Here is a 22,903-nt window from a genome sequence, read left to right as displayed (position 1 = left end):
CAAAATTCTTTACCCCAGCAGTGCTTGGGTAGCTGGGGTTCAGTGCACGCCACAGCTGTAATAGGACTTACTATTTACTCAGCGAATTCACTTTTAAGGGTTATGGACTCACAACTTTTCCGACTTTCTCCTTAAAGATTACCTATTCTCGTGGCGAGCTGCCATTAAATATGTAGCCATAATAATCTGGAAAAAGTGAGCTTTCTAATGATGAAAAAATTACTGACATCGGCTGTGTGGTTCTCGAGATGACCCTCCATATACAAACTCGCAGACTTTCTTTCGTTATATTAGAATAGACAAGACGGCAGCTGGCACTTCTCAGTCCTAGCCCTTTTCTGTCCCGTTGTCGCCAAAATCTACCCGTTAGCACGGCGTTAAACAGCTGAAGAAAACTAAAGTTGCCTGCAAACCCAGAGCACCACTACCCTCTCGGTCATTAACCCTGTAACATCCAGACTAATGTTAATCTGTTATAAAACATGTAGTTTCATTAGAAGTACTTTATATTACATCAGCCAATTATGTTGGTCCAGTTTATTCTCTTTAATTTTTGAACCATAGATAAAAGATAGCACAAGAATAAATTTATTCAAATATTAACATTCATTCACGACTTTCTAATCAAGAATATGTACACTCATCACATTGTTGGAACATTTAAGATATTTTATTTTACATCACAGACATAAAAATATTTATGTGTACTGAAAGTAAATGGCATATGACTTTTAGTGCCGGGAGCGTCTGAGGACATGTTCGGCTCGCCAAGTGCAGGTCTTTTGATTTGACGGCGAGTTGGCCGTGCGCGTAGAGGCGCGCGGCTGTGAGCTTGCATCCGGGAGATAGTAGGTTCGAATACCACTATCGGCAGCCCTGAAAATGGTTTTCCGTGGTTTCCCATTTTCACACCAGGCAAATGCTGGGGCTGTACCTTAATTAAGGCCACGGCCGCTTCCTTCCAACTCCTAGGCCTTTCCTATCCCATCGTCGCCATAAGACCTATCTGTGTTGGTGCGACGTAAAGCCCCTAGCAAAAAAAAAAAAATTTTGATTTGACTCCTGTAGGTGACCTGCGCGTCGTGATGAGGATGAAATTGTGATGAAGACGGCACATACACCCAGCCCCTGTGCCAACGAAATCAACCAATGATGCTTAAAATTCCCGACCCTGCCGGAAATCGAACCCGGGACCCGTATGACGAAAGGCCAGCACGCTAACCATTTAGCAATGGAGCCGTACTTTATGCGTACTGTAAACTAATAATAATGACGTGTGGCCTGGTGCAGGTGACCTGTGCGTCTTTGAATATGGGGCCCTATCTATGATGAATTCTAAGCTGAAGACGGCACACACACCCATCCCCCCCCCAGCCGTCGGAATTAGCACATAAAGTTTAAAATCACCGCAGGACTGAGTGGCTCAGACGGTTGAGACGCTGGCCTTCTGACCCTAACATGGCAGGTTCGATTCTGGCTCAGTCCGATGGTATTTGAACATGCTCAAATACGTCAGCCTCATGTCGGTAGATTTACTGGCACGTGAAAGAACCCCTTCTGGATTAAATTCCGGCACCTCGGCGTCTCTGAAAAACGTAAAAGTACTTGGTGGGACGTAAATCGAATAAAATTATTATGTTAACATCACCGACCCGGCCGGGAAACGAACCCGGAAACCATTGAACCGAAGGTCAGCACGCTAACCATTTAGCCATGGAGCTGAGCTATAAACATGTGAAAACTATGGATTATGAATATTGACAATACAGTCTTACAGTTCACTTACCTGTCCATTTTTTATATTGGTCTGCATTATCTGTGAAGCATTCTAACGTAATTTGAACATTTATTGTAGCATAAAAGTACCTTTCATTTTTTAAGCAAATATCGTCGGTAATTTGGCGGGAATAATCCGAGAGTGATCTTTTTAAATTTTAATATCCGCTGCTTACGCTTCTGTAACAAATGCGTCTTTAAGGAAGAAAATGGTAATTAATTCCAGCTTTTTGCGAGATAGGAATGTGACAGAATGTCCCAGCATCGGTTAGAAGTTCTCCAGACACTGAGAAGAATATTGTGATCTGGTCTGAGCGAGTACATCAACATCTGAAGAAGGAGCGAATTTAGTTGGTGTGAAAAGACGGCCTATAGCGGCATGATCAAATTCACCCAGCCGTATTGTAACGGTTCAAATCCCGTTACAAGATGATATCTGTATTTTTTATTATTTTATCTGTATTATTATTATTATTATTATTATTATTATTATTATTATTATTATTATTATTATTATTATTATTATTATGTCCGTATTATTATGTTATCTGTGATATTGTTACTATTATTGTAATTATCAGTCTTATTTAATTCGATTTTGCAATTGCCTGTTGCTTGCAAGATTGTACTTAGATGTATGCATATATACGTATGTGTAGATTATCATTAAATACCTGTACAGTGAGAATTGTTGTATATATCAGAGATTGGGTGTGACGTTGGAACATTGTGCAAGATTAGTGGCGGTTCTGCCAAGTCATCGCCGCGCCATGGCTACGGCATCGTATTTATTTAGCAATGCGCGCACGGACTCAGTCGCCGCGGGGCTATTTCACCACTGTATGTAATATTTGCCGCGTTGTGGGAGTGTGTCATGGTTATTTCTGGAGATTACGTAGCGGTGTCAACCAACGTCTATATAAGGTGGGTGCATATTGTAGCGTCAGTCATTAGTTATACGGATGCAGTACAGTGAAGAAGTCTACTAGATGAAGAGACCTCGGTCGGTCAGTCAACAAGTGTGAACGAGAGATGGAGAAAACTCAGTGAGCCATTAATTATTGGTCATTGAGAGAGTGAGACCAAAAGGTTGGTCCGTCACTTAGTGGAAGACACGGACGCAAGGCTTACCATGGAGTCAGAGAGGGCAACCCTGGACCTGCCAAGAGGTCATACCATATTGACTTACAAAGAAGTCAGATGATATGGAGAAGAAGCAGTCGCAAGGATGTATCACCACGTTAGGCGTGACACATCTACAGTAAACACCAGATCAAAGGAATACGTCGTAATTACACTAAAAGTGTTGAAGGTACAGTCAAGTGAATCAGTGAGGGAAATATTTCGTATAAATTGTTAAATGTCCGGTCAAGAAGAATTCAAATTCATGCCTAGTTTCTTTCAGTTGCAATGTCATAATTTCATATTCTCATCTGTTTTTTCGCAACAGGACTCACTATTTTTTGATATATTATTTAAAGAATATATATTGTTCTATCAAACGAATTCATAGTTTCATTTCATTGACAGTAAAATATCTTAACCTCAAAATTAATGGGGAAACCGAACGCCAATCTCCTTTTCCCAGAACTTATATGGTATGTTGTCAAAAGTAAGCTTATTACCCCACTCCCTAGAGATAGTCAAGAGTCTCATTCTAATATTGCTGCACTGAGTGGCAGCTGGCGCCCTTCAAATAACGTATGTGTAAGTAAGCAGGTAACAAGTAAGTGTGAGTACAAGGTTCGACGAGTGTGTATTTTATTTAATGAATGTTAATTTTCATAAATTCCATTATAAATGAAGATATTCAGATTTTCAATATAAATTCAGATTAATATGTTTCAAAAGTTAGTCAGCGAGTTAGGAAACTTACACTATTGTGAGTTACTGCTGCGCTAGACCACCTTGTCCTGACCTAGCACTGATCGATACTTGGCGAATTTCATTGGCTGTAATGTCCTCACCTCAGGTGCTTGACTATGGTTCTATGCCAAGATTCCTTAATGTTCAGTGCTTATCGTAAGTTTAAGACCTTTAGTACATACGCATTAGACAATTTTTCCGTGAGTTTACTCTATAAATGTACTTGATAGCTTGTTTTATTTATATGCTATATGCTATATGCTATATGTATGTTTGTCATGCCCTTGTAGGATTTACATCGTCACCCAAACGATGCAAAGTTAGTTCGTTTACTCAACAATTCGCAAAAAAGAAAAAAAACGTATTTTGATACAAAAACCATTTCTCTAATTTATTTAGTTCTCAGGATATAATATTTTGAAGTAAAGAAATAAAAATATACTGATTTTTGAGTGAATTTTCCATTTGTTCACAAAACAGGCTGTCCATAAACACATATTTAAATTTCATACATTCATGTAACATGTAAAATACTCTTGTAAAACAAATAGAAGCTCTAAAGCATCAGGTGTGCAGTTTTACCCTATCTTTCCGTTTTATAAAAACACATGTAAATTGTATGTTTGTCATGCCCTTGTAGGATTTACATCGTCACCCAAACGATGCAAAGTTAGTTCGTTTACTCAACAATTCGCAAAAAAAAATATATATATATATCTGATTGTATATCGCGGGCTTTTCTTGTATAGAGAACTTTAATGTTTTCCAGTCTGTCGAACATTAATTATAACACAACACTATAACATAACCTACAACACTGTAACATAACTTGTAAAAGAAACACTATTATGCAAAGAATGACATCATTATTTCCTTCTTGAAAGGACATCATCATATTCTATCAAATCACACCGATTTGTTTTTATTTTCATTTTTTAAAATTACAAATTGATGAAAATTGTTTAGAAATGTAGAAACCTTTATCCTTGCTTGCACCACTGAGCACTTCACTAAGATATAACTCTCAAATATTAAAGGGTATGAACAGAATGTAAACATAAATGTTTCTAAACAGTTTTTATCAATTTATATTTTTTTAAATAGTATGATCTCACTAGTGTGAGGATTTGTTGCATAAACATTATTTTTCAATTTTTCCCATAAATAAAAATCGCAAACCGTAAGATCTGGGGAACTTGCGGGCCACAATTGTTTACTAATTACTCTGTTGTCAAAAATTTCCTCAGTTAATCTTAATGACTCGTTAGCCGTATGCGCGGTTGCCGAGTCTTGCTGGAAATATCCAGACTGGCATTCACTGTCCGTCAATTGTTAAAAAATGGTCCGAGAATGTCATTCTTATATCTCTGCCCAGTGATTGTGGTTTCAGCAACTATAGGCCGTATTATCCTGTCTGCAGTTACTGCCGCCAACACTCCCATTTTCATACCATAGATGAACTCAAACAAAATATCACGAGAGAAATTGAGGCTATCTCGGTAGATGAACGAATGCGTATGAATGAAAATTTCCTTAGATGAAGCCAGAAATGTGCAGATGCGGAGGAAGACATTTTTAACATATTCTGTGACAAAGGGAGAAATTATTTTACTTTGATTACACGTTATTATGTGTGCTTGTTATTTACATGCGATTCATACGGGCGCTTTCCCGGCCTCAAGCTCAGCGAGTTGCCATGTGCTCGTCTGACCAGCTCGCCCATCTACCCGCTGCGCTGCGCTGCGCTGCGCTGCGCCGGCCCCACTTTGAGTGAGAGACCCTGTATTAGCTGTATACGTCCAAATGTGTCACTTATGAAACGGTGGAGATACACACGTTATAATACCGGTACAGGATTACTTTTCACTTGGAACTGAAACTTCCACGGTCTGTTACATTCTTCATCCACGCTGTTGTATGTAACTTATGTACATGTTTGGAATTCATTACAGCAGGGATGGCTCTAGAGATAGTGACACGATGACATGTCACCCCCTAGTTAAAATGTATACGACATTGTTAAGCAGCTGAAAAAAATTCATTAACAGCTTCCCTCCGCAAAAGTTCGCACTCGAGTGATTGTCATCGTAGATCCACTGTGTGGTACTCTGGCGGCTCTGGCCTGGCGAGAAAGTGTTGTACTCTTGCCTGTATAGCTCGGGCTTAGTCGAGTGTGTGACAGAGCCTTCTTGTCACAGTTGTGCGATTCGTATGCTTTTCTAACGTGTTTCTATTTTACATTTTGAATTCGCCAGGTGCTCCTCTCACGAGTCCATTTTCTACGTTACCATACGATGATAAACTGAAAGTGAAGCAGTTAGGTAGACCCACACCAAAAGCGAATATTTTAATCAGGCCTGGTAGGCTAAATTCAAGCTATAATTTTAATTTGACATGCAGTAGGCCTATTTTCAATTTAATCTTAGTGTATAGCATAAACCTGTGCGTATGTATGTCATACGAACAAGATAATTGGTTAACTTAATATTGTAACCACCAGGTCCGATAGTGCGAACTTATTTCGTATTTTGGCGAGAAAGTGTTGTACTCTTGCCTGTAAAGCCCGGGTTTAGTCGAGTGTGTGACAGAGCCTTCTTGTCACAGTTGTGCGATTCGTATGCTTTTCTAACGTGTTTCTATTTTACATTTTGAATTCGCCAGTTCATCTCACGAGTCCGTTTTCTACGTTATCATACGATCATAAACTGAAAGTGAAGCAGTTAGGTAGACTCTCACCAAAAGTTAAATAGTATTTGCAAACAACAGTGTTAAAGTTGCTCGATGACGCATGAAACGAAACTAGCGAATATTTTAATCGATTGGGCAATGACTGCAATGAGAGTATCACCTTATTGAAGGATGTGCTCTGTATTGCCAAGTCAGTCGCTAAGAAACTATTAGTCGACCATGAATAATATTGGTACAGTGAACTATAATTCAATAGGTAGAATTTATTATTATTATTATTATTATTATTATTATTATTATTATTATTATTATTATTGCTGTTGTTACTACCAAATTGCCAGCAACCAGCACTTTATTACTGCATTCTTTAGCAAAATGACCGAAATACTCCTCCTCGCTTCTAGGTAAACATTGTCGACTTGTAGATTTAGGCTGCCTAGGGAGATAGATGGCCTCGATACTGTACACAAGATACGTGGAACAACACGGTCCATCCCGGACGAAACACAGGGTGCGATTTCTTGTAAGTCAACTTTCAAACGAGAATGATGCTCAAATCTTAGATTAGCTACTGATTATTAATAGTTCTATTTTATGAAAAACTACGGTCGCGGAACTTTTGCAATGCTTAGTTCTCCTGACGTGTTATCTGCAGATGCCTTATTTATCTGTGAGGAAGAGTTCTAGTCCACTTAGTGCTCTCCCCAGCAACGGTGCCTTGTCATGTTGACAACTTGCGTCCTCTTAATGGAGGTTCTGTAATTACATAACTACTTGCCTGGAGATACTTGGCACGTGCTGCTCGAACCGTGACACCCGGCGGCTTCTGTGCACTTGATTAATATTCATACAGGCTGCCTTCCACAACCTGCAATATATTATATTGCATATGCGTCCGTGCACAGTTAAGTCGTAAAAATCCTGTTGTTCTACGGTATGAACCATAAACTATTATTGTCATCATCATCATCATCATCACCAGAGATCGAAATATCCTGGGCGCCAGGTCCCCATGCCGACTTGAAATACGAGTCTGGCGCCTAGGTTTTCCAGATGTTGGTATTCCCAGTTTTTACCTTGCCAGTAGATCTGGTTTTTATGTGGATGCATGGATTAAAACTTTACCAAATGAAGTTCAAAGTTCAGATTTATTTTGATGAATCGTATATTTCACAAGAAATCAAACCGTTGACTTTGGTAGGCAAGTTATTTTAGGAAAAGGTTACTGAGCGGAGGAAGGAGAATTGACAAACATCTTAAACACAGTAACTAGTATTAGGAGTTTCATACTGTTTAGCAGTCTTTTCAGTGAGGTTTACAGGGAATCCCACCCGTCAACCTTGGCTTTGAAGGGGGTCGTTGTGAGATGAAAGAGATAGGCAAGGTGCTCTAGGGATTCCATGACAACTGGTTTCACTGGTACGGAAAAGAACTCCCACTGGACAAATTTCCGGCATTTTGGTGGCTCTGAAAAGCAGTAAAAGCAGTCCATGGACATAAAACCATTAATATTTTATTAGGGTTTGGATGTTGTAGACCTAAAAATCACTGAAAATGATCAATAAAATGCCCTTAAATTTATGAAAAAATGCTATAAAACAAGAAAAAACTGACTCTAAAATATTTGCAAAGCAAAGCAAAGTCATCTCCGTACAGGCCATGAAGGCCCTTGGAGGAGTGGAAGGTAAAGGCTTCCACCATTCGCAACCTTGGCACATGATGGGTAGAGTGGTTAGCTCTACGCCCGGCCGCCTTTGCCCCGAGGAATTAACCTGGTACTCATTTTTGGTGTAGGCTGAGTGAACCTCAGGGCCATATGCACCTCCGAAAGTGGAAATCTTGTTTCTTAAATTTTACGACTTCCTGACGGGGACTCGAACCCACGTCCTTCCGGGCGAGCCGAGTACGCCTTTACCGCCTCGGCCAGGCAGCCCCCAATAAAAAATTTGACCAAACTTAATTCCGCTGAATGTGTAACAAATGTTTCACAAGTAATATATCCCAATTCTCTTCAATGCTCAGCTTTCTATATTTCTTTTTCACAGAAACGATATTTTCTCCTAATTTACATGGAAGTGTATTTTATTGCGCTGTTGCACAACAAACTTCCGTTGCTCACTCACTTTAACACAGCAGAGTTTACAAAATATAACACGCCCATCTGTTGTAAACACGTCTTTTCCAAATTCATTCACTAGCTGAATTAAAAATGCACTTTCTGATACCGAGCAAGTGGCTGCGCGGCTTGGGTCACGTACAGTAGCTAGCTTACATTCGGTAGACAGTGGGTTCGAATCCCACTGTCGGTAGCTCTGAAGATGGTTTTCCCTGGTTTCCCATTTTCACATCAGGCAATTAAGGCCAAGGTCACTTGCTTCCCACTCCTAACCCTTTTGCTATCTCATCGTCGCCATAAGACCTGTGTCGGTGTGACGTAAGAATAAAAGGAAAGACTGTTTGTGTGGTTTCACTTCTAGCATTTTTCTTGCACAGAATTTCTTGGGAGAATAATTCTATATTGAAGGGGTAAGTTACGTAACTCTTCTTTCCGATCCTTTCTCATTTCCATTTGTTCTTGACCTTGAGGTACGTGGGGGTGAATGTCTGGCTGTGGGGCCGGGTGAGAAGGTTGGTGAATTCGTTGTGCTTGAGACACGTTAGGAAATATTTTCTCCTAATTATCAGAGTTGTGTTCCTGTACATATCTTGGAAACTCAAGACTCACAGCTATAAATCATTTTCTTACCCTTTTCAGTCACCAACTGCTGTCAGTTTACTTGTTCACGAAAGGTATTTAGCAAATTTAACCATAATATGTAAGAAAATAATATATTTTTCATGTTTCCAGTTGCACAAATTAAAACAAGAACATTTTAAAATGATCTAAAGATTCTTCAAAATACTATACTGTATATTGATCTAAAACCTTCCTGAAAATTGAAATAATTACTGATCACCCCAAATAGGCAAATAATTCAAAATAGTGCAAAATAAAAACTTGTTATTATAGTTTGTTATATCGCAGACTGAATTTCTACGCTACTGAACTATGTCCCAACGCAAAGGAAAACATGATGACATTTGAACAACATCCACACACCCTAATTATTATTATCAGACTCACCGTCTTCCAAATGCAAGCTTATTACTACATGACGCGTACCACGCAGTCAACTCGCTCACAGTGCCCTTAAATGATTTTAAGTATTCTCTATGCTCTGTTATTTATTGGAAGGAAGTCTGTAGGAGGCCAACTACTTCTTACATAAATATATTTATTCAAAGATTGGCCTTCAGTATTTTCCTGTTTCTATTACTACGTTGAAATGTGTCGAGTGGGAAGGTTGCGATCATGGTCTTAATTAAGGTACAGCCCCAGCCTAGTATGAAAATGGGAAAACCACAGAAAATCATCTTCAGGGCTGCCGGCAGTAGGGCTCGAACCAATATGACGTGAACTGGAGAGAACGATTGCCCCCCCCCCCCCCAATCCTTCTTGCTAACATTAGGCAATTTACTGAAACTGTTTAAGTGGGATAATTTGCTTCAAAACAAGTTGGATTCTTTTTATTCAAGCGTGACTTAGGGCCCTAGGTGGCTATACGCAATATTGATCTGCCACGTTTAGAACGATAATTTTGTACTCAAAATGCCACATTACCGACAGCTTTTTGCATTTTTTTCCCGTTTCTTTTGCATACATGACTACATGTTGTTTTTCTTTGTATATGCCCTTCGTAATGTGTGTAGGCGCATACGCATACCAAAATAGAAATTGCACTAAACTAGAATACGCAAAACCTTTTCTTGAGCAAGGCATTTCGGATATTCCTTTGGTACATATTCCATAAAACATCCCTATACAGAACAAGTGGCCGCGTGATTTTGGTCACGTAGCTATCAGCTTGCATCCGGGAGGTGGTGGGTTTGAACCCCACTGTCGGCAGCACTGAAGGTGGTTTTACATGGTTTCCTATTTTCACACCAGGCAAATTAAGGCTGTACCTTAATTAAGACCACGATTGCTTCCTTCCTACTTCTAGCCCTTTCCTATCCCATCATCGCCATAAGACCTATGTATGTCGGTGCGACGTAAAGCAAGTTGTAAAAAAAAATTCCTATTTTAAATTCTCCTTTTATTGTCATATTTTATGCATTCCCTTTCATATGAATTATTTTAAATATACCTTTCAAATTATCCCACTGGACAAAATAAAATTTACCTACTCCTTTTGATCCGTTTTAATTTCAACTTAGCTTCAAGAGGCACACGGAAGGGAGGGCACACGATTTTCTACTTCCCCTTCCTGTTCAACTCCAGAATACATTCCTACCTGACCACTTCTCTTTCTAGGAAAATACTACAGCTCCCTTTGCAGGTAGGAATCTCATGAAGATAGGAAGCAACTTTATCGTATACGAATTCGCCTCCAGGTTTTCCCAGCGCATCCCCATTTCAACACGTCAGTTCAACCCCACCGTCCAGGTAGGAATACCGTCCATCCTATTTCAAAGAGAGGACTGTCATTAATGATATTGCTGGCATGGTTACATTGATTTGTTCCATTACGCGCCATGCACTCGGATGATTGTTAACGAGTTTCTGCTTGTGTCGAGCTCTTTCTGGAAACACCCCGTCGCATGTAGCCACTATCCTGCCCTTTATAGCAGTCATAACTCTCTCGCATTGTTGCTATGTTAAATACAATGTCATTTATCATATATGTCAGCCTCGTATCGATAGATTTCCCCGCACATAAACCGAACTCCTGGCGATAAAAATTAAGTGTCTCGGCGTCTCCTGAAAACCGTAAACATAAAATAGTTACTGGAACATTATACCAATGATATTATTATTATTATTAGTAGTAGTAGTAGTAGTAGACCAAGGAAGGTCGGATAGGAAAGATGACAGCGATGACACAAGTAAGTGGAAGTAATGCCAGACTCAGCTAGGGGAACCATGATCACCAACCCACGCTCCCAAGTTGAGATTCCCTGGCCCCCCTTTTAGTCGCCTCCTACGATAGATAAGGGATACCGTGGATGTATTCTACCACCCCCACCCACTGGTTGAGTGATGCAGTGGACTGTGTATCTCAGTTGGCTGTATGTTTGCAAATATTTTTACTCATTCATATTTTGATCATTTCTTTAATTCACATGTTATTGTCATGTGCTAAATAAATAATGATTCATCCAAATACTAGAATAGCGTTTCGCCTCAGAATATATTTGACAATAATGAGTTCCCTTAATTACTGCATGTAGGCTACAGTGTCCTAAATTCCGGCTCAAAAGTCATGTCAAAATGTCAGTGACCTATCTCTGCTTGTTCCATAGTGGTTCGTCCATCAAACTAAAAATTCACAAAATTCAACTGTTCAGAGAATACTTTCTTTGTATAATTATCTTACAAGGAAAAGATATAGCCCATGTTTGTCATTACCACCGATACGTTTATCATTAATCTGTCTATTAACGTATATTGGAACTGTTTTCGTCTTTCAGTTCAAAGCATTAAAAATGTATGGAATGGATTAACACATTCTAACCTACAACCTTCGATATTTTTTCTCCGATTGTAATTTTGTGATTATGCCTTTCTTATCAAAGTTAATCACGCAGTAATTAATTTTGTATTATTAGTCTGTAACTGATTTTTACGTTTTTAATTACTCTACATTTGTTGTACAGTTGTAAAATTTTCTGGATTTAATCTCTATTCTTAATTGAATATACTAGTAAATAACCGCGGTTTGAAACCCCAGTCAACGCACGTGGGATTTTTAAAATGGAGAGTCACGACACTCTGATTCGGATTCCATGTAAAAAATACAAAGAGTGACGTAAAACTATAAGTTTATTTTTTGAAAGATTGTAACATAAAGTCATTGTCATCCTTTTGAATGATGATACAGGAATTAAATGTCTGTACTTTGGTATCATTATGTACTTGACACTATTTCCCTATTTGATAGTAATCTCTGATTGTGTGGACAGTAAATTGGATAGCAGCCTCTCATGCTTTGAATTTTACCAAATAAATGAATAAATCCACTTGTATTTTCATTATAGAGCGTTATGCCTCTCGGCATTCAGTCTGCAAGCCTCTGTGAATTAACTACGCGTCTCCACAATCCCTTATTTCCAATTAGCTCTGTGGCCCCGTTTAGATCCACACCAGTCCGGGTCTAACCATCGTTGCCTTGTTCTCCCTCTACTTATCTTACCTTCCATTGGCCGAGACCATTATTCTCCTTGGTACCCTTTCATTCTCCATTAGCCTCACATGATCCCACCACCGAAATAGTTTTTTTTTACGTACATCTTCATCCATCGAGTTCAATCCTAACTTAGCATTTATCTCCTCATTTCGAGTAACCTCCTACCATTGTTCCCACGTGTTTGTAACTGCAGCCATTCTCGCGATTTTCATGTCCGTTACTTCCAAATTAATAAATTAAATAAGCAGATAAATATACCGCCTATCCCTGGCCCCACAAAATCTGGACTATAGAACGGTTTCTGTACCCATAGATACACACAGCCGAAGATATTAAGTTGCGAGTTCTTTAAATGAAGTAAGATTATATACCGGTACGGTACCCAGATTTTGTAAGAAACAGCGGTTTTGTTTGTAAGGTGTTTTACATATTCGTAATTTTAATACAGTACTTGAAAGATGTGGTTCTGAACTTTATGTCTAGGAGTGCTTTAGCCTCTAGGTGTTTGAACAAGTTGGCGCTCAACCCAAGAATGTGACTGATATGTTATCAATAGTCAAGGGCAAGGCTGTGGAAGGTATGTCTTTGAGGTTGAAGCTCTTTGCCTCAGTAATTAGTATCAGCAGCCCCTGGTAGGTGGGGGAACAGGTGGCTTTGCCTTTCCTTCAGTTGCAATGCAGCGGCCCGTGTGGATGTGTTATCAATGTGTCTCAAGTGGTGTCAACTTCTAGCCGTCAGTTCATCAACAGAGCAGGCGTATCATCCGCACGGGATGGTGTTCCGTAAAGCTTTTGTGAGCCGAGTACCGGAATCCAAGTTGCCATCTGTACCTTGCGACGATATTTCACCCAGGTACTGTTTCGATCTACATTCATTAAGATTGGTGGCGGCGTAATTTCCTTCTAAAGGTAACAAACTATGCTGTTTTGACGTAGTTTACACAATACTGAATTACAGTGGAAAAGCAAGGGCAAAATAATTGATGTATGCTGATTTTCCTCATCGCGAAATTTTATTTTCAAAAGAATAATATTGCTACCTTCGTCCTTAGCAATATTCTCCTTTTTGTGATTAATTTAAAGCTTTTATTTTAGTATGATTTTAGTGATAAGATAATTAACAAAGTCTTATACATGTTCTCAAAACACAAACATTAATTTAAGGTACCTGGTCATGAATGTGAAAAACTTTTCATTATTTTAATTGTGTGTTGTTGGAACTCAGCTGCCTGTCTTTCGTGCACTTTGGAATGCTTGACGTGCCAGGAGATAAGACCCCGTGACGTCAAAGAACCCATCACGTGCTTTGCCTTGGGCTTACGCTCATCTCCAATACCAGTTCAACAAAGCATATGATTAGCTACATTGGTGGCGGTTAAGCACCGATATGTTGTGGTGTTGCATTCCTTCGACTGCAGTTATTACCTTTCGAATAGGCTACTTCCAACAACTACGATAATAATAATAAAAATCAAAACCCAAACCGCATGGTGCAGCAGCCCAGAAGGGGCCTTGGCCTACCAAGCGACCGCTGTTCAACCTGAAGGCCTGCAGATTACGAGGTCACTGGACCGGAATTACTATAGCACTGTAGCTCCTCAATATTGTAATTACGTAGGCTGAGTGGACCTCGAACCAGCCCTCAGATGTAGGTAAAAGTCCCTGACCTGTCCAGGAATCGAACCCGAGATCTCTTGGCAGTCACGCTACCCGTATACCACGGGGCCGGTCAATAACAACAGCAATAACACCTTCTTCTTGGGCTTTTCAAAATTTGTTGGGGTCTGCAATTAATGTGTGTTTGACATAGTTTTACGATCAGCTGTCCTTCCTGACACCCTATGCATTTACTATTACGTTGTTTTAGTGGTAGTTGTGAGTTTATTCAATAATAATAATAATAATAATAATGGCGTATGACATCTGGAGGGGCCTGCTGTAGCTCTTTCAGATTGACGGTCATGAGCAACTACCACCTAGTGTGAAATCTAGTGTTGAAAGTGGCACAAACATTCAGTCCCCAATCCAAAGGTATTAACTAATGATGGTTAGAATCCCTGACCCGACCTGAAATCGCCCAAGGGGTTCCGGGAGCTGGACTGAGTGTAGGCCTATATGAACACATGTGTATTTAGACTAACACAAACACCCTGTCCCCGAACCAGAAGGACTAACCATACACAGTTAAAATCCCCGGCCCTCAGCCGGAGTTCGGACCCAGGACCCTCTGAACCGAAGGGCACGACGCTGCTCATTCAGCCATAGATAATAATGTTGAAAATTTTAGACCTCAAGATCTATAGAAATAAAATTATGATTTTGTCTGTACACTTGTAAATTTTGCCTCACACTCAGATTAGATGTTACGCACAGTTGGAAAGTAGTAGGTTTACTGGTACCTCTATGTTTCTGTCTATGTTTTTGTTTTGTAACATCACGGGAAAATAACTTTAACAAACTTTCTGGGATGGCTATATATTTAATTCGTATTAAGGGTTGTAAAACAGGAAAAAGTCCAATATTTCCGTTAATATTAGCTGTAACTAAACGAAAAATCTGTACCAAATAAATGTGTAAAATATAATTTTCGATGTGTGTGTTTTTACCGCACGATAACAGAGATAGGTCTACCTTTCTGATTATTACATTCGTTTCTTACAAACTTCCAATTGTATTCCAGTCTTCGTGATAACTAACTGGCAGGCGATGATGGCGATTGCTGCTGTGATAGCGTTTATCAGTACATCGTCAATGACGGGTAGTACAGTCAGTTAATTATAATTGAATCATCATCATCAATAATAATAATAATAATAATAATAACAATAATAATCTAATGTGGCTATTGTGTAGCCCTTGTAAGGCAGACCTTCAGCGAGGGCAGATAGAGTATTGGAAACTGAGTTTGTGTAAGTGAAGGATAATGTGGTATATGCATAGCAGGAATGTTGAGGCAGTTCAGATATCAAGTTCCCTAGCCAAGTAGATTCACCGTTTAACACCCCTCGACCAGCCAAGACTCGAAACCGGGCCCCGAAAATCGAAATCGAAGATGCTGACCGCTGTCATGAACCCGGACATTTCATCATGTATGTTGAGAATAACTGGAGTTGGCCGTAACTATTTGATGATGCAAATTATTTTCTCCCTCTTCATCCTGTTAGGATCACGCTAAATTACAAGTCAGATTGGACCGGGCAGAATTTCACGAAGGATTCTTTAAATGTGCAAATATGGCATTCAAAATTACACTTTTGCAGAGAGCACGAAATTCACACCAAAGATGAATAGTTATATAACTTTGAAAAAAGTCACTTATTAGACATTCTAATCATAGTCTGTTCATATAAAGATTGGGTGAATTAGTAATTTCTAATATACTGTATATATCTTCGATGAACTGTTATGAATTTCTGTATAATAATTACTTGAGTTAACAGAAATACTATATCAGCGTGTTGAGGTACAAGATGGTCCAATAATGATCATAATTATATGGTTGGACTGTCTTGTTCTTTGGTAAAAGTTCTGGACGGTCCGGCTGAGTGGTTAGCATTGGCCTTCGGTCGTCGACGCCCCGAGTTCGTTTCCCAGCTGGGTGGAGGGTATTTTAATCTTAAAGGGTTGCTGAACTCAACATTTGTGCAACTCACACGTCACTATCCTCTACCATACTACTAACACGCAGTTTTCTATACATGGCAGCTGCCGCCGGCTTTTATCGGAGGGTTTGCCGTAAATGGGCTGTGCCAATAGCCACGCGAAATATGCATTAGTATAGTTCTGGATGTTGTTCTTGAGGAGGGACGACATAGATCTCTGGATATTTACGTTTCAAGGTGTAGGGTCACGAAACCACAGGGCTAGTTGCGATAAGAGAGGCTTGCAGGGCGGTAGAGTGCTGGGCATGTTGACACTGTCACTTCATCCCCCCAGCTTACCCTCCTCATCTTCACAGACCCATGGCCGTCGGCACGTGTCGAAGTTTACAAGGTTGCCGTGCTTCCTCAATAGCCGGTATACGTATTTTACACATTTTTTAAAATAGTGAATAATACTTCAATTAATATATTTCAAAATTGAACTACCACACAACACACACGCAGTATTTAGGACTTCACATACAAACATAAACTAAATTCTGAACTCAGGAACAGTGTTGATAACCTTGCACTCTCTTAATGAAAGTTGTACCATAGCTGTAGAAGTAAAGAGACGAGCTGCTTGATTAATCGGTATGTTCCGAGCTGCCAGTGGAGAGATGGCATGGGTGACATGAATACGAAGTTGGAATTCAAGAGCGCATAAACTGGGGCAAATAATCGGTAGTAAGAAGAGGAATTAGCGATCGTATTTTGATAGGCTAGAAATAATGTAAGAAAATATTAGGTAAAATATTGATAAGGAATCTGCAACCTGGGCAATAGATCGCAGATCAGTGATGCTTGATTGAGCTGGTCTCTGTTCCCTGCCATTGCGTGGTAAGTCGGCTAGGAACGGGGTAGAGAGGTCCTTTACTTCTTGGAAACAGCTACTTTACCAAGTCCTTTCAGCACATGTGGCCACATATTTATGAAGGAACTACTTGATAACCTACACTATTGTGATAGGGACCTAGAATTGATAGTGGAGTCCTCAAATCCGGTACAAGTCGAGTGAGTGTTCAGAAAACAATCGGAATTTTTTCGCATCATAGCAACCCCCAAAATTTATACGGTGGAAAATCGACTTTCTAAAATTGAGCTACCTTTCCCTTAAAAAAAAAAAAAAAACGTGTCTTATAAGTAATAAAACCACACTGGGGACATGGCTGGAATCGTTAGTGATTCAAGAGGTAGAAGGCGCCACGAAAATTGGCCAGAGTCTGTGTGCTGAGGTGCACCGAAACCAGGTTCGACAATAAAAATAAAATAATATATAATAGCATTGTAGTATATCTGTCTTTGTTTGATAATAATGAAATAATAATAATGTCTGGCTCCATGGCCAAATGGTTAGCGTACTGGCCTTTGTTAACGGGGGTCCCTGGTTCGATTCCCGGCAGGGTCGGGAATTTTAACCATCATTGGTTAATTTCGCTGGCACGGGGGCTGGGTGTATGTGTCGTCTTAATCATCATTTCATCCTCATCACGACGCGCAGGTCGCCTGCGGGAGTCAATCAGAAGACCTGCATCTGGCGAGCCGAAAGTTTCCTCGGACACTCCCGGCACTAAACGCCATTTCATTTCAATAATAATCTATGGCCTCAGCAGCTGTGTGCAGGCAGGTTAATTTGACGCCATTTAGGCTGTCTGCTTGTCAATTTCGACGTTCCACTTTACTCTGCCATATGATAGAATAATATGTATCTCTCTTGGGCAACTTATGGCTAAACTTTTAGTTAATATTGTCGAGTGAACACTAAATGAATCACCAGAAATATTGCAATGTCGACATGGTACAATACGCAGTGCTGAGTGGACTTTCTTGCCACCTGTCAAAAATTGAACTACATCTGCTGGTTTTCGACCGACACTCTACCACTGAAGGAGCGTCTATCTTTGGTAATAGGGAACTTAAACCATATCCTGGTGATATGTGGAATTAAAGTGGTTCCATATGTTTTATCTTTATCTTACACAACATGACTTGACTTTCTCTCTGAGATACGTGTAATAATGTAAATCATATACAAACTCAGTATCGTTTACATTTCGAATTAAATGTGCATAGGCCAGCTGAGTGGCTTGACGGTTGAGGCGCTGGCCTTCTGACTTCAGTTTGGCAGGTTCGATCCTGGCTCAGTTGGGTGGTATTTTAAGCTGCTCAGGTACGTCAGCCTCGTGTCGGTAGATTTACTGGCACGTAAAAGTAGTTAGAGGGACGTAAAGTAAATAACATTATTATTATTATTATTATTATTATTATTATTATTATTATTATTATTATTATTAAATATGCATAGAGATGAGCAATTTGAGAGTGTTGGAAGCCCACTTACGTTGAGTTTACACTTCGTTGTCCAGGTTGTTGTTGTTGTTTGAGTCATCAGTCCATAGACTGGTTTGATGCAGCTCTCTATGCCACCCTATCCCGTGCTAACCTTTTCATTTCTACGTAACTATTGCATCCTACATCTGCTCTAATCTGCTTGTCATATTCATACCTTGGTCTACCCCTACCGTTCTTACCACCTACACTTCCTTCAAAAACCAACTGAATAAGTCCTGGGTGTCTTAAGATGTGTCCTGTCATTCTATCTGTTCTTCTCGTCAAATTTAGCCAAATCGATCTCCTCTCACCAATTCGATTCAGTATCCCTTCATTCGTGATTCGATCTATCCATCTCACCTTCAGCATTCTTCTGTAACACCACTTTTCAAAAGCTTCTATTCTCTTTCTTTCTGAGCTAGTTATCGTCCATGTTTCACTTCCATACAATGCCACGCTCCACACGAAAGTCTTCAAAAACATCCTTCTAATTCCGATATCCAGGTACAGTAGTGAAATCCGAGTGCTGTATTCGAGATGAGGTAGATTGAATCTGAGGCTCAAGGAGGGTTATTCGGTCAATTTCACATCTTAACTATCTTTTACCACGTTGAAGAAAGTAGTCGGTCTTCACTTTAGCGGGAATGTCCCTGCTGTAGAATGAACCTCATTTTTCTCAGTCCGAAGGCTAGCGTCTAATGTGGTGGACAGCACTGTGTTGCGCTGTTGTGTTGCAGTACTATCAGAATTGGCAACATTTTAATGCATGTCGTGATAATTAGCCATTGATGAACAAAGTGACAAAAATGTTGCAAAGTTTGGGCTGGGAAGACTTGGGAGAAAGGAGATGAGCTGCTCGACTAATTGGTATGTTCCAAGCAGTCAGTGGAGATTTGGCGTGGAATAACATTAGTAGACGAGCAAGTTTGAGTGGTGTCTTTAAAAGTAGGAGAGATCACAATATGAAGATAAAGTTGGAATTCAAGAGGAAAAATTGGGGCAATATTCGTTTATAGGAAGGGGTGTTTGGGATTGGAATAACCAATTTATTTGCAATCATTTAAGAAAAGGCAAAGAAACAACAGATAGGGAAGCTGCCACCTGGGCAACTGCCCTAAATGCAGATCATTAGTGGTTGATTGATTGTGCTCCAACTTTGCCGTGGATGGTAAGACATATCTGTCCTGTTTACGCCTTTGTTACATGTTCGATTTTGTAAGCCGAATTTACCTGAATATTACTCGCCCATCTTTTCTATCGGTAATTATTTTTGCCGAGAAAGTGAGCTCAACAATATGTAAACCTGAAAAAAGTCCTTGCAGAGTATAAATGGGTGGTTCAGTCGTAGAAAACATTAGTATAATACGTTTGTGCATTAAAATTGCTGATGTATGAATTATGATATAAAGTTGCTGGTGTGTGAAGTGTTTTAATGTACTCACGAGGCTATAGTTTGCATAAAGGGAGACAACCTTTTATCTTAGTTATTGTATCAGCTCACAGAATGATATGCATTTTGATTTCATATTTTTCTAAAATATGAAGTAGGCTATCGCACAGAATAGGCCGAAAATATCGTAAATTCTGTTTTGCCTCCACCAACCATAATCTATCAAAGAAGCATATTTTCTAGATATTTCATTCAGTAACTTGTTACAGTTTTAAAAATCCAATATCTCCACATTAACAATGGTTCCAAAAGAGTTACAGTATACGTCATAATTTATAATATTTTAATATATCCGTTAACTAGATTCTGGCATGTAAGTAATCAAAAAACGGTATCATATTATTGAGAAAGCCGCAGATTGTTTCTGCTCAATAAGTTTTCCCCTTACAGTTGCATTGATAACTTACCGTACTTTAGGATTTCGCGTGATTATCCGGGTTACACGGTCGCGATGCTGCCTAAATACTGGAAGGATTCTAGTTCATGTTTGCGAAGTGACCATTCTCTACTCATCACTGTTTATAAACGATCGGTTTTAAGATAAGCTCTCTATTAAAATCATTTCCCTATAACTGATTTAACTTAAAGAGCCTCCGTGGCTCAGACGGCAGCGCGTCGGCCTCTCACCGCTGGATACCGTGGTTCAAATCCCGGTCACTCCATGTGAGATTTGTGCTGGACAAAGCGGAGGCGGGACAGGTTTTTCTCCGGGTGCTCCGGTTTTCCCTGTCGTATTTCATTCCAGCAACACTCTCCATTATCATTTCATAGCATTTATCACTCATTAATAAGTCACCTTGGGAGTGGCGACCCCATTGTAATAACAGCCTATATATGTTTCATTCATTACATCCCTGACCCGGTCAATGACTGGAACACAGGTTGTAGGTTTTCATTTTCAACTGATTTAACTATTAGCCAATATTGTGCACAAAAGAATAACCCCAGGGGCCATGAGAAAAAATACCGAATTTTATTCTTAGCATGTTCTTTAAGCAACTATATTGAAAGCTTGCAGTCATTTTTAAAATTCATTGGTTTAATTTGAATGGATGTAGGTTGGTTTTAGACAACCTGTTAAATTCGGAGCCTCTTACCAGGAATTCTGCAGGAAATGTCATTGCCACTAGCAGATTCCGTTCTAGGAAGGATGGGATTTTCCATCTAATGTTTCAAAACCAGTCTGAAATAGCTTATCAGTATCCTCCTGAGACCTTCAGTTGGCTCATTGTCTCACGAACCTGTGTAGAAATAGAGGATGAAGGTTTTCAACCATTCTGTATGTAAGCCTGTACATTTTTAAAAAGATTCAAATGCTGGAAACTGACATAAATCTGAAGTACAGGAGACGCTGCTTAGAAATGAGGGATTTGCAAATTTTATTGATTTCATTTACGTCCCATCGACTCAGTCAGGTTATATGGCGACGTTTTTCATTTAATTGATTTTCGACTTGAATACCTAGAAAGCCGATTATTATACAAAAGTGGTTCCCCATTTTCACACCAGGCAAATGCTGGCTGGGGCTGTACCTTAATTAGCGCCATGCCCGCTTCTTTCTAACTCCTAGCTCTTTCCTATCCCATCGTCACCATAAACCTATCTGTGTCGGTGCGGCGTAAAGTCAGTTGTAAAATATATACTGTATTTATACAAAAAAAAACGGATGTTTCCTTTTACGAATACATGAGAAATGATGGTGAATTGAAAGTTGGTCATATATATATTAGACAAGGCTATGAAAAGTTCTCTTAGGGGAAGTCTTTACATTGCACTACTCCAAGGGCCTTCATGGGCTTTGCTCCATGTGTCGCCGTGTTCTCTACGGTGGGTGGTTTCCCGCTCAGCTTTGCCACGAATTTAGGCTCGGGGTTCATTTGACCCAGTAAGACCCGAGATAACGGTTAAAATCCCACTCTAAAAATTGTTTTTCAACTTCAGTTCTAGCCGAATGCCGAGATGGTTCATAATGTATCGGCTACGGCTTCTTCCTTCTCAATTAACTTGAAAATACACAGTCATACAGGTTATCAGACAGGATTTGCCTGCACTAAGTACAGGAATCTTTGACAGCTGCTCCAAGCACAGAATATGAAACAACAAATTCTTCCAGGCGCTTCAAAATATAAGGTAACAAGAGCTCGCATGGAGAAAATTTATTTTACAGGCAGATATATAGATTCACAGTAGTAGGGCACTGATAACGCATTGCTATTCAACATAGTCCCCATTCCTAACCAAGCAGTTATTCCAACGGTACAAGTAGGTATCGATGTCGGCATGGAAGAAATCTGCGTCCAGTGCCTCATAACACATCATGATAGCATGCTGAACGGCATTCTGATAGGTCGTGATGAAGCATATTCCAGGGCAGATTGAAGGAATATGTCCCGAAAATACAGTACACTGACTGGCAAATTCATGTATCACTTGAACTTTCAAAGGAAAAAGCATGTTAAATTATAAAACCTTTATTTTATTATTTACTTTCATTATTTTAATGAAAATTCAAGTGGTACATTTATATTGCCAGTCAGCGTAGAAAGTGGGATATGGGTCTGCGATTTTTAAAAAAAGACAGTATTACCTCAAATTTCACATGAGGAAATCAGATTGATTTGGTCAGTTAGTCCGCATCTAGAACTCCAATAAGGTATCCATCCACCTTTCTTGGAGGAGTGGAAGGTAACGGCTTAACATAAATAATTTAAATCATTCTTCTTTTTTTTTTTTTGCTATTTTGCTTTGCGTTGCACCAGCACAGATAGGTCTTACGGCGACGATGGGACAGGAAAGGCCTAGGAATGGGAAGGAAGCGGCCATGGCCTTAATTAAGGTACGGCCCCAGCATTTTCCTGGTGTGAAAATAGGAAACCACGGAAAACAACCTTCAGGGCTACCGACAGTGGTATTCGAACCCACTAT

The 22,903-nt window shown here is 39.7% G+C and overlaps 1 protein-coding gene across 2 annotated transcripts in view; it reads left to right on the top strand.

The window, feature by feature from the left end:
- wnd (wallenda) overlaps window positions 1-22,903 on the top strand; it is a 314,722-nt gene that overhangs the window by 168,666 nt on the left and 123,153 nt on the right. Inside the window, exon 1 of one of the 2 annotated variants that reach the window (XM_067147299.2) lies at window positions 13,237-13,409. The exons of the other annotated variant lie outside the window; for it this stretch is intronic. Within the exon in view, the coding sequence (XP_067003400.2) occupies window positions 13,261-13,409 (149 nt within the window). The 5' untranslated portion in view covers window positions 13,237-13,260. Of the gene's footprint in view, window positions 1-13,236; window positions 13,410-22,903 lie in introns of those variants that run through there. 2 annotated transcript variants of the gene reach the window in all.

The sequence above is a fragment of the Anabrus simplex genome, chromosome 5 (genome assembly GCF_040414725.1).
Source record: "Anabrus simplex isolate iqAnaSimp1 chromosome 5, ASM4041472v1, whole genome shotgun sequence".
NCBI classification, from domain to species: Eukaryota; Metazoa; Arthropoda; class Insecta; order Orthoptera; family Tettigoniidae; genus Anabrus; species Anabrus simplex.
The sequence above is the reverse complement of the archived record's forward strand: the minus strand, read 5'-3'. Positions and strand labels throughout refer to the sequence as shown.